Source organism: Xenopus tropicalis, chromosome 3 (assembly GCF_000004195.4).
Source record: "Xenopus tropicalis strain Nigerian chromosome 3, UCB_Xtro_10.0, whole genome shotgun sequence".
Lineage (NCBI taxonomy): Eukaryota > Metazoa > Chordata > Amphibia > Anura > Pipidae > Xenopus > Xenopus tropicalis.
In genome coordinates, this window is record NC_030679.2 from 92,734,609 (window position 1) to 92,747,686 (window position 13,078).

A 13,078-nucleotide genomic window follows, 5' to 3' on the forward strand; every position below is an offset into this window, starting at 1 on the left:
CAAGGATCGAACCCAGACACAAGGAGACAATGTGGGGAAATACCAGGAGATTTGAATGGAAAGAAATTACCGCACGGCTATTGTTTTGCTTCACTTTTATTAAATTTTAGCAATACATGATCTCCAAGAATCTCCATTTTCTTAACAAACATTTCACAGAAACAAACGTTTGATTGGCAACACTTTTAATAGGGAAATATTGTATGTTGGCAGTTAACTAAGCACCTAGGTAACAGTTATGGGCAGTGTTACAGCTATGGACAATATATAGTTTATATATAAGTCTAAGCCAATCAGGTCAGAGGAGCGGGAAATGCATATTTGTATGCCTGCCCATCATCCTCCAATCCCTTCTTCACTCATTTCCTGGGTCTGGGTCTTTAATGGACTTAATGGATCTTTTTGAGATAAATAATAAAATATCTTTTGCCCTTCAGTAAAATCTAGTCTAGATTTAGGCACCACGTCCCCCGCATGTTGGCTGGTGTTGGTAGTTATAGTAGGTGACGCATAGGATGCCCATTGGAAAAGTGCTCAAAATGCCCCTTGATGCCTTTCGTTCACTTATATGGGAGACACCTAAGAGCCCCAGTATGGTGCTTTTATAGACCAAAATTACTAGACCATCTGAAAAACACCACAGTTACTGGTGGGCACCACTGCCACCTGCGTGGAAACAAGGTGAATTGTTGGCATAAGAAAATTGTGCTTTGCACCAGTGTTTTTCACTTTTCGCCTTGTTCCCTTTGTAAATTAGCCCTTATGAGCATGGCTATTGTGTTTCAGTGCCCAAGGGTTGGTGAAGCCTGTAGCCTAAACTGTAACCCTTAGATTATTTAGATCTACGTATGCAGTTAAAGAATGAATGAAGTGGTGGGGCTATACAGCAAAATAGGTTTAGTGGATGAACTTCACATTCCAACAATGTTTCCCCCTGAGTGAAGCTATCTTATTAGCAAATAACACACAGGTTAAGAAAATTGGGATTTGTGGCAACAAAGTAAAGGATTCTGCAGATTTTTGGTGTCAAAGCTTAGTTAAACTCAACATACATATCCTTTTCTTTATAAGACATGTATTTATTATAAACATCACTAGAAAATGTCCTGAAAACACCCTACAAACAAACCCACAAAAACACCAAGTTTATCTATACAAAGATAAAAACTGATACAAACTTACATCAAATGCTTTCCTGTTTGAGAAGGAAAATGACACAAACTACAGGCATAAAGAAATAAGTGCATTGTTTATATTTACAATATTTAAATGTGGGTGCTGCAAATGTTTCTTTATTTACATCATTTAATCAGCAATAGGTTAGTTGATGTGTCTATGGGTGTATTTATTTGTGCATTTTGTATGCTCGTACCTATATATATAAGGGGGGAAAGATATTTATGTTTATTCTCATAATCTGCGGTGTAGCTATCATTGGTGTAACAGGAGCAAATACTCTCTGGGGTCCATAGTGTGCTGGAGTGGGCCTTTATTTAAGCATCACAGACTGTCAGGACACTGCACTGTGAGGTACACTCTCTGTTTAACACCACATGGATCCCTTTAAACTGTTACTGAGCAGGAAATGGCCAATGCTACAAACCAGGGATTATGTTAGTGTGGCTTCCACTTAGGTACACAATGCATTTCATTCCCAAAGCAGTTATTTCCCATTAACACATGGATATCTATTTAGCAATTGTGCCAGTTATCAAACTACAACTTGTTAAGCCAGTAGAGCTATATGTAGTAGTTGGCATGGCGGGGCTAAAATAGGCTTTGTAGGGCCAATGATGTATATCAAGTATAGGTGTCCAAACTAAGGCCCTCCAGTTTTGTTAAAATGAAGCTTCCAACATTTAACTGCCTTCAGTTCTGGGGAATTCTAGCTCAAATCCTCAAGTTAGCCTAGCAGTTTCTCAGATGTTATTTCCAGATGTTATTTTCAATGCTGCAATAAAAGCAGGCAACACAGGCCCTGACCTAAGGCAACAGGCTATTTAGTAGTAACAGGCTGACCTCACTCAAAACAAGTTCTACAATATTCTGTACTGAGTTTTAAACTGTTATTATTGTTATTACTGATTGTACTTGAGCAGCACTAGGAGGCTTGTGTACCTGCTCTGGGATACAACCATCAGCTTTTAAGGTTACTCTGAATCCAGCTTTCAACTCCTTTGGCCCTTCAAAATATTAAAAGGCACCCTATGACTAATGTCTGAGAGTTTATTAGTAAAGGTGGTAGGGGGTTAAGACACTTTGTATTCCCCAGAGCTAGTGTAGAGGGCTTCTCTAGAAGCAGGCAGAAAGCAGTACCACAGGATTTTCCCATAATTCTCTTGTTTTAATGCAATAAGAGAACCACACCCATGGGATTTAGATCATTACATATTTTCTAATTGTCAGCAATAGCAGTACACTCTCTCCCTCTGAAAGAGGATTAACTCCTGATCCTGGGTAGTACCCACATAAATAGATTATAGGGTCTGCCTCCTGGTTTCAATCACAAATATTAATGGATGAAATGGGCTCATTTCTTGATCTAAACGGTCATTCTTTTACATTAGGACGTGTGGGGATGACAGCCCTGTTTTTATATACACTTTATTAGATATTTTATGTCTTATATGGTAAATCCTACATGAACAATACTGTGTAAGAACTGCTTGGCTGCTAAAAGGTGTGGTGTAATAGCTGGAGAGTTTTAGGTTTTCATATCATTTATTTCCCCTTTCAGGACCACTTGCTTTCCTGACATCAGCCCTGATAAGAAAGAGGAGATAGAACCACGCTAGTATTAGATTCTACACAAAGAGAAATAAACAGATTTTATTTGTGCTTCAGTTATCATATTCTCTAAATTGCATTTATCTATATAAACCTTAACAATTGTAGACAGGATGCTATCTCTCATCTGCAAGTTCTTAACATTTAATATGAATATTTATTCTGAATGTATTTTTAACAAATTAATACATGTAACTTGTGTGTGCTGAGAATGTCTGCACTTAGTGTAGCTTTGCCCTTTGATGTACTATACAGACCACTTTGCTCTTGTTCATATAGGCATTATTTGCAGCATTATTTACAGCACTCTAAAAGGGGGATGTAAATATAACAAACAAGATTTGCACCATGACTTGTAACCTGCAGTAACCAAGCAGATGTTTGCTTTGAAACAGGAGGCCAGTAAATGGTAATTGCTGACTGGCTGCTATGGGCAACAAGAACACCTATGAAATAGTTCTGTAAGGCTATGTACTCAACGCACCAGGGTGTTTCTGTATGTGGCAGTGGCCCAATAACTATCCACATTTTTAATGAGTTAATGAGCCACTGCCACATTTTTGCTTTCATTTTGCAGCTTGTAGAAGACTATTTAAAATGAATTGCTAATAGGTTGCTACTGGCAACTGCCCCTGTGCAATTTACCATCGATACTCTTAAATCAGTAAATGAACAGCAGAAGTTGTGCCCGAAACACTCAGATGTCGCTTGACTCTTAGGGGCATATTTACTAATCCACGAATCCGAATCACGAATGGGAATAAATCGTATTGGAAACGAAAATTTCGGAAGATCGCAAATATCACGAAAATGCTTAACGAAAAAATCGTATTAGTCACGATAATATCGTATTGGCGATCCGAAAATCACGAAATTTTCGTACCGAACAATTGTAAACAACGGTAAAACCTTTCCGATTTTTTCGTGCAAACATCTGAAAAAGTCGTGCGCTGTACGAAAAAGTTGTGCGCTGTACGAAAAAATTGTGCGGACGCCCGAAAAAATCGGCAAAAATACGCTCGGAGCGTTCGTGCTTTTGTAAAGGTGCCCCTTAAACTCCCATTTGGTCAGCCTTCATTTTCTACATGATAAAATTATGTTTTGATGGGGGGAGGTCATATATAGACGCAGGCTGCGCTCTAAACACTAGAGAAAACAGCAGTGGGGATGAGGCCTAACACATGCATGGAAATAACTTGCCAGAAATAATTAAGAAAACATTTGCCATGCAACAAAAGGATCAACCAGAGCTCATTAAGTACATTTAATTCATTGAGGTGCACCCACTTATGATTTCACATTTTCAAAGTATATTATAGTAACACTAATACTTTTTAAAATCCCATTAAGAAAACAAGTACAGTTAATTACCAGCTGCAAAATGCTGTTAAACTTTATTGCCACTGGCCACATGCTTTATATCTGAGTGTCTGTTATACAAAGATCTCTTGGGTGCTTTCTCTGGCTTTGTGGTCATATTTGGCATCTGTGATGTGCATTGGAGCTAGTCTGAATTCCTGACAGAACTGTATGGCATATTTGCCACTGAGCTGACCTATTTTTGCCATGTTTTACTTATTGTAAAGGAAGCAGTAACATTCTAGGCCAAGGGCCCATTCATGCTACCTGACATTTAGCATCCATGAGATGCGGAAAGCATTTTTAAAAATTTATGGAGCTTAAATTGGAAAAAAAATAGGATTATGGTTCCAGGTTGGGGTTACCAGGAAGGTTATTCTCTAAACAATACTTGTGAAGGGTAGAAGCTACTGCTGCCTATGTAATAATAATGAACAAAATTGTCTATAGGCTCTTAAATCTCTTTATAACATGTATGATGTGTAAAACTGATTGACACAGGTAATGCCTGGCCTCATTAGGTTGATCTTGCCTTTGATATGAGATGCCTTGTCCATATATACTCAGGAAATCTGTCAAACACTAGAGAGGGGAGGCAATAAGCTGGACAGCTTGGAAGGCAGTGAGTCACGATTGCACTCCAACCTGTTTATATGTGTGTAGGTGAGATGGTAGGATGCAGGTGGGCAAGTTTATAGGTTAGTAAAATAAATAAATATCAGTTTCAGCCAGCTTTAGGTTGAAAAGTTGCTGTTTTAAGCAAATATTCCTGATCAGAAACACACACTTATTTCTGTATATGTGAATTTAAGCCAATGACCTTGTGAGGTTTAGCCTAAATATATCTGAATTTTGAATCAGTTTTGGAATCCCTTAAATTTGGTTCTTATGTTGATTCTTGTGTTTGAAATAGTAGAGGTTTTAGGTCACAACACATTGTATAGTATATGTGTACAGCTATTTGTTGTCTCTTAATAAGTCAGATCCTTAAATCCACATTATGGTGTAAATACTCTGCCACTGGTTTTGTACAGGCAAATAAATAAAAATTATGTGGATATTTATGAAAATGTACATGGATTTTCAGCACCATAAAAGTCATATAAATTAAGGAATGTTTCTGACTGTAACCTCAATAAACGCTTGTTGGCATCTACTCACCCCTTTTTATTTCCCATAGACTACTGAACATATGGCAGTTTTGGGAAAGATGTATGAGAATCTCTAACACACACAGATCAGCATGCAGGCTCTTTATAGTTACCATTGATCTCCTCAGAAATGGTCACAGCTTCAGCACCCAGAGGAAGCCTGTCGCTATACTCTGATCCCACCTCAAACTCATCCTGGTTGGTTTTTGACTGCGAAATTGGAATAGTCTCATCCAAAACACCTTCTTCAACTTCTGCTTCTCCCTCTCCTTCTCCCTCTCCCCCTATGGGCACTGAATCCCCTTCAGCCTCAACATCACCCATCTCACTAGGGTTAAAATTCTTTTCTGATTCTACAAAGGATGCTCTTGGGTCAAAATCAGCAGCCATTTGTTTTTCCATAGGATCTGATTTCTGAGCCTTCATAATTAGCTTATAATTCTTACCATGGTATTTGGAAAGAAGGTGACAACAAGTGGCACCCATTAGAGGAATGGTGGCCAAACCCAGAAGGAAAATGCTCACCACAATAATGATAATCAAAGAAGGCACTTCCTTTTTGGTAGTAAAAACCACTTGCACCTGGCAGTCCTCTCCCTTGTAGGTCAAACAAACAGAGTAATTAGTACCAGGAATTAACCCTTGGAACCAGTAAGAGTTCACCCTGTCCTCAATCTCCGACCATTGTACCAAGGAAAGGCCATTGGCACCTTCCTGGCATAGGTATAGCATCCTAAGGTGGTCATTTCCTTGCCGATTATGATATGGAGTGATCTGAACCTTTGCATCCTTCTCTGATACATCCAAAGCAATAACGCCAAGCTCAAATGTGTGAGGCTTCAGGTTGGTACTTTCATTGAATGCATGGTTGGATATATGCTGTCCACCAGTACTTGGACCACATTTCTTGTCAGAAGCAGAAGGGTGGTCAGTGTGTTCCGGAACACCCAGTTTATTACCACCAGTCATAAAGGGTTGCTCTGTAGGAATCAGAGGCTTGCCTTTCTCCTCTGACTTGTCTGGTTTTATGACACTGTTACCAGTATCAGATGTCTTTACCCCAGGTTTCTTGTTCTCTGGTAGGGACTTGCTCTTTGTTGGTTCCTCGATAACTTTGGTGGGATATTTCTGGCTCCCAGCTACAGACACATTGACTGAAGCTTGACTACTTCCCATTTCATTGTTGCCTTCACAAATGTATGTACCTTCCATTTTTTTGCTAAGGTGAGGAATAACCAGAGTCCCATTCTGATATACAAGAAAAGAACTTGACTTCTGAGATTTGGCTGAACCTTTGACCTGTCCATCCACTGGTTGCTTTATTTCTGTCTCTTGAGTGGCATTACGGACTTTCCATTTAATGGTTGGCTGAGGAATTCCACTGGCCAAACACTGCAAAGTAAGGGTGAAGCCATCATAAAGCTCTGTGCTGTCAAGGTTTGGGTAATAGCTCAACTGCACAGTAGGAGCTTCGCATGGCAAATCTGGTATCTTTGAAATTGGAGTGCCCTTGAGCTCCTCTGGAGAGGAACATGCAATGTTGTCCTTCTCGGGTACTGAAAACTGAGCCTCTTCTGCCCATTTCTTAAGCCACATGAGCGAACAAGAGCAGTGGAAAGGGTTGTTGTAAATTTGGATGTGTGAAAGAGAAATGAGGGGCTTAAATGTTCCCTCTTGGATGACAGAGAATTGGTTATTGTTGATCCTGAGAGACTTTAGCTCATTAAGGTTTTGAAAAGCATCACGTGGCAGGTTAACCATGCGATTATTGTTCATTTTAATAAGTTGCAGGGCTGAAAGACTAGCCAAATCTCTCCAAGGGAACTCCACCAGCAGGTTATGACTGACATCTAAGTTTTTCAGATTCACCATTGTTGCCAGGGCTCCTTCCTCTATTTCACTTATCTCATTGTGAGCCAGCCACAGGGATGTTACTTGGGGCACTCCTATAAAGTCTGACTTCTTAAGAGATGTAATCTTGTTGGCAGACAGGCTGAGAGTTGTAACATTAGAAGGAAACCCACTTGGGATCTTCTGAAGCTTTTTGTACGTACAGTCAGCAAACTGCTGGTTATACTTGTCAACACAGCTGCAGGGTTCAGGGCAGCCAAGGGTTAACCCCAGAAGAGCCGCAACTATACAAAGATGTAAAGAGCCCACCATTGTTTCACCTGCAAAACATATACACAGAAATACCCATTAATCATGGTCAAACTGATCAAATAATACCTACTTACCAAAGGCTATGATGCGTAATGAGATGTAAGAAATAAATGTCTACAGGGTGCAACAATTGTGTGTAATTTTAAGTTTTCCCAATAAAACATTTTGAAAATACAAACAGATGGTTATTCAAAGCCATTAATTTGCTCAAAGAAGTACCCCACCCACATTAAAAAAAATAACAGATTACTCCTGTTGATACATCAAGCAAACACATTCATTTTGCATATGCAGTATACTACTGTGTATGACAAAATCAATGAAATCATGGCTGTAGATATTCTCATTGATACCAAACTATCTCTTGGTGACTCTCCCTTCGTTGCCATTAGTACATTTCTTAACCTAGGACGCTACCGCAGCACTCCCAAATATAGGTGTGTGAGTTATAGCCCCGCCTCCCGGCGCTGTCCCGGCGCAGATTCTCTATTATCACGTCTTCTGTGACTATTTGTCTCAGTATTAAAGGGGCTAAACGCAATAGCATTAGCGAGAGTCTGTAAATACTGCACCCATGTCATTATTATTTTTGCAGCAAAAGACTATAAAGTTATTCGGGTTTGTGACTGCGCGCTGTAATACATAATGTATTCATTTACAAATTACATTTCAGAATATCAGTTCTATAACTCGTCGCACAGTTTTTCGCGTCATGTTTGTTTGTAAGGAGATTTTTGTTTCAGTTCTACAGCTAAAAATGGAATTTGTCGGCGCTAAAAAAAATCTCCCATGTGCGCAAGGGCGCAATTCTTCGGTCTGAGTATATTTTTACCTGTTTTAAAAGATTTTGTTAAATATCAGGGGTTTGTCAAACGAATTGTTGTTCTCCTGCTTACAGTAATCTTTAACGTCTGCGAAGTCACTTTAACAAAAGATGAATAAAACCCATCCCTTGTTGCTCTTAACATTTATACATAGCGCATATTTGCAAAAAAGAACAGCAATGTGTTTGAATGTTATTTTGCCCGTATAAGGTTCTTGTAATTGTTTTGTTTTTGTTCTCCTGCTTCAGTAAAACAACCAGCCTTGCCCCAATACAGAGTCCCGTCGTTTTTAGGTTCCCAAAGAGTCGCCTCCATCAGTAAAAGATAAAGTCTGCGGATGCTTAAGCGCAAATTAAACGGATCATTGCTATTTCTTCCTATTCATATTTTATGTATATTTATATATGTCTAATTGTATTTGTACCTAATTGTCTAATTAATACCTAAAGCTAATTATATATCCTGTGCGTGTTTTATGTATACATATGTGTGTTTAAACATAAGATGTGAGTGCGCAAAGTATGTATGTGCTATCATCAAATGCATGTAATTACATTTATATGTATATGTGTTTGAACAGAAAAATGTCAGGAACCGTGTTTTGATATAATTCAATATTTTATATCACTGTTTGTACTAGATTTGCGTTAATTAAACCGCGTGTGTATGGATATATATATATATATTTTTTTTTTTTAATGCATTTACACGTACACACACAAACAAAAAGAAATAGAGAGAGAAAGGCAACATATTTGATATCTATATTATCTATATATTTTTCAAATCTTTTCGATTATATATATGCATAGATACACATAATATCCCAATGACTGATTAAATAAATTGCTTAAATAGATGTGTGTGTGTGTGTATATACATGTATAATATATATATATACACAAACACGTACATAAGAATAAACACACACACATATAAAGCAAAGGTTGGACGGTGCCATAGCAGGGAGGCCGAGCTGTTCGGTTGGAGCTGAATGTGCTTTGTCCTGTGTAACCTTGAGAGTAGAGGCAGCTCTCTTGCCCCACCTGTTCCCTACCGCTCCTGTTATTCATTCCCCCATGCTTCCTTCCCATTCTTGAGCCTCTCATTTAACTCCTGTGTGCCTACTTACCTCTACTATTCTTATTTAACTCCTGTGTGCCTACTTACCTCTACTATTCTGATTTAACTCCTTTGTGCCCACTGCATAACCTCCTGCAGTTCCTTTCAACTCCTGTGTGCCCACTACTCTCTACAATTCTAATTTATCTCCAGTGTGCCCACTAACCACTGCAATTTTCATTTTACGCCTTTACTCCTGTGTTCCCCCTACTATTTTAAATGCACTGTTCTCACTGCTACTTTTGTTTTGCCATTGCTATTCTTATTTAACCTGTGTGCCTACTACCCAGTACAATTCTGCCATATTCACCCTAGCACTGACTTCTTTTTTCCTACTTCTGTTGCTCATTATTTTTTCTCTCTTCCAGCATATTTCTGTATTATGTAGCCCCCACACTCGCATACAACACTGCAGGTACCTACTGTAGCTTTTTCACACCCAATCCTCTGTTCCACCATCATTTTCCTCAGCCTTTCCACTGAAGTGAACATATTTTCCCTGCTTCCCCCACCCCCATTTCCCTCCTGTTGATATAATTTTCACATTCTTTCTTCCCTGTAACATGCAGGCACTTTTCTGCTCCACTAAATGTCACTCCAGTAATGCTTTTCTGTGCATCCCCAGGGAGATCACACGGGCACCCACGTTTCCATTGTAAAAACCCTTTCAAACTTGACAGACTGCCTGAGGCTTGCAAGAAAATGTGCTGCTTTTCTTAATCCATGTTTTTCTTTCCCTAGATCTGCCATTATTAATGTCCTATGTTCCCTGTCTCAGTCATTTGCTGCATTAACCTTAAATGGGCCAGTGACAAAGGCAGCAGGTTGGGGATACACACAGCCTGTCCTGCTATCAATAGCCCAGCGGGGCCCATGCTGAGAGGGCAGAGAGAGACACTAATGCAGCCTTGCAAGGAATTATACATGCATTAAACATACACAGGGAGAGCGCAGGCACTGGGGGGGGGGGGGGGGGGGGGAGCGCTCTGTACATATTTGTATAAAGAGGCAGATTTGTACATGATAGATATAGATACACGATAAAGGGAAATAAACTGCAATGCTTGAAATGGTGTACAATAAAATATGAAAACCTCAATGTTTCAATAACCATATACTGGGAAATAGTTCACAAAAGAACAGAGAGTGAGTAATGCAGAGGAAAACGCTTATAGATAGATAATAGATTGTTAGATAAATGGACGGATTAATAGATAGATGATAGACAGATAGAGGGATAGAAGGAGATAATAGATAGAAAGATGATAGATAGATAGATAGATAGATAGATAGATAGATAGATAGATAGATAGATAGATAGATAGATAGACAGACAGATAGATAGATAGATAGATAGATTGATAGATAGATACATAGATAGAAGAATATAGAAGGATATATTGATATACAGATGCTAGGTAGCTACATTATGTAGATATAGACGACAGATTATAGAAATATAGATAGATGCTAGAGAGATGAAAATACAGTAATGAATAGAGGATACAGAGCTAAATAGATAAATAAATAGCGATAGATAGATTGATAGATCATATGTATATATATATAGAGAGAGAGAGAAAGAGAGAGGAATAGATAGACAGACAGATAGGTAGATGATAGATTTATGATAGATAGATAGATAGATAGATGATAGATAGATGATAGATAGATAGATAGATAGATGATAGATAGATAGATAGATAGATAGATAGATACATAGATACATAGATACATAGATATATAAAGACATAGGTAGATAGATGATAGATAGATAGATAAATAGATAGATAGATAGATAGATAGATAGATAGATAGATGATAGATAGATAGATAGATAGATAGATAGATAGATAGATAGATAGATTAGATAGATAGATAGATAGATAGATACATAGATACATAGATATATAAAGACATAGGTAGATAGATGATAGATAGATAGATGATAGATAGATAGATGGCTGGAGAGATAGATACATAGATATATAAAGACATAGGTAGGTAGATGGATAGATTATAGATAGATGATAGATAGATAGATAGATAGATAGATAGATAGATAGATAGATAGATGATAGATATAGAAAGATACCGTAAACATATTTAGATATATAAAACAGTGCGCATATGCACATTTTTAAGATACAAATATAAAAACACAGATGAAAGGGAAAACATCTATTATAGAACACCAGCCAAGTTGGCTTGAGACGAATGTATGTTTGACATTATATACAGACAATCATTATAGGCGATGTATTCAGAATGCCACTTAGATCTTTGTAGTAAAGGTAAGTGAATGGTTTATCCCCGTATGAGCATGATTAAGAGGGATCGCTGTGCAGCGCTATATGTGTAAGTAAATGGAGCAGCTATACAGCACCAGCAGCGCTGGCTCCTATGGGAGGAATAAACTGGTAGAGGCTCATTGAATCCATCAGGAGCTGTCCGCAGTGCTGCAATAAATTCCCCCTGATTAATTCCCGGCCACTTGAAGGAGCGCATTGTCCCAAGCCAACATGTTGCTTTTGTTAGAAAGCCCCTCTGAGGCCATTCCGCTGATAAAATCGCCCCCTGCAGCTGCCGCCCCACGGCACCAATGTAATCTCTGCCCCAGGCACCTGCAGCAATTATTCTTATTATTATAGGCAGGTTGGCAGCAACAACTCGCACCTTCTATGGGCACAACAGGTGAGGGTGGGGCTAACAGGTGGAATAGGTCTATGCACAAAGCCCTGTGTGCCTAAATACTATTTGTCACCTGCTTAGCTTTACCTGCTTACATGGCTGTTTTTATCCTTATCAGCAAAATGCTTTCCTATTGATCGCTTCTGTTATAGGAAATAATATAACAGTCCGCTCACACTCACTGCCTTGCCCGTTGCACTCACACTCACTGCCTTGCCCGTTGCACTCACACTCACTGCCTTGCCCGTTGCACTCACACTCACTGCTTTGCCCGTTGCACTCACACTCACTGCTTTGCCCGTTGCACTCACACTCACTGCCTTGCCCGTTGCACTCACACTCACACTCACTGCCTTACCTCACAATGCCAGTGCCCGGGGAGAAGTCTCAGCCAGACAGGTTTCCTGAAGTTGAAGTATTGGCAAATGAGAAGATACGGACAGGGGGTCCCTAGTTAGGGCCAAAGCCCCTTGGGGTGATGGGTCGTGAGCTTGACATCCCCTATCATTTGTTTCTGGAAAGATACCAACAATTATGCCAGCTTTAACAGGAACCCAATCAGCAAAGCGTTGCAGGATTTTCGCGATAGCAGTGCTCTCCTACACCCCACCCAAGCGGATTCTGGGTGGGTTCCAGCTGTAGGGGACACCCCCACCCAGTAAAATGGATGAAATATTAATGACACATCAGTGGCTCTATGGTCTGTATACCTCCCTATAACCATGTGTCTGCAGCCCTTCCCTGCACCCTCCCCACCCAGCTCCTCTCCTACACACACTACTTGCTAACTGAATGCAAATAGCCCTAAAGCAGCATCAAGAGCATTCTGGGTGTGCCGGGCTCTCTGAGACAGGGCTAGAGTGTGCTGGCATGGCAGGGGTTACTTTCACCCCTCCCTCCTCACATTATTCATCATTCCTTCTAGGAACTGATATAAATAATTGATTCTGTAACCAGATTTTAATTTCTTGACAGCTTAGA

At 39.4% G+C, this 13,078-nt stretch overlaps 1 protein-coding gene across 2 annotated transcripts; it reads right to left on the bottom strand.

Annotated features, from left to right (window-relative positions):
* Positions 1-78: 78 nt before the first annotated feature.
* islr2 (immunoglobulin superfamily containing leucine-rich repeat 2) lies at positions 79-12,864 on the bottom strand. 2 transcript variants are annotated; one of them, XM_031897641.1, is made up of 2 exons: positions 12,456-12,864; positions 79-7,468 (listed from the first exon to the last, which is right to left on the bottom strand). In XM_031897641.1, exon 2 carries the CDS (start codon positions 7,458-7,460, stop codon positions 5,385-5,387), a length of 2,076 nt encoding a protein of 691 aa, XP_031753501.1. In that variant the 5' UTR covers positions 7,461-7,468; positions 12,456-12,864; the 3' UTR covers positions 79-5,384.
* Between the last annotated feature and the right edge of the window lie 214 nt (positions 12,865-13,078).

Coding starts and splice junctions, on each gene's coding strand:
- islr2 (XM_031897641.1), bottom strand. CDS start 7,460: ATGGTGGGCTCTTTACATCTTTGTATAGTTGCGGCTCTTCTGGGGTTA.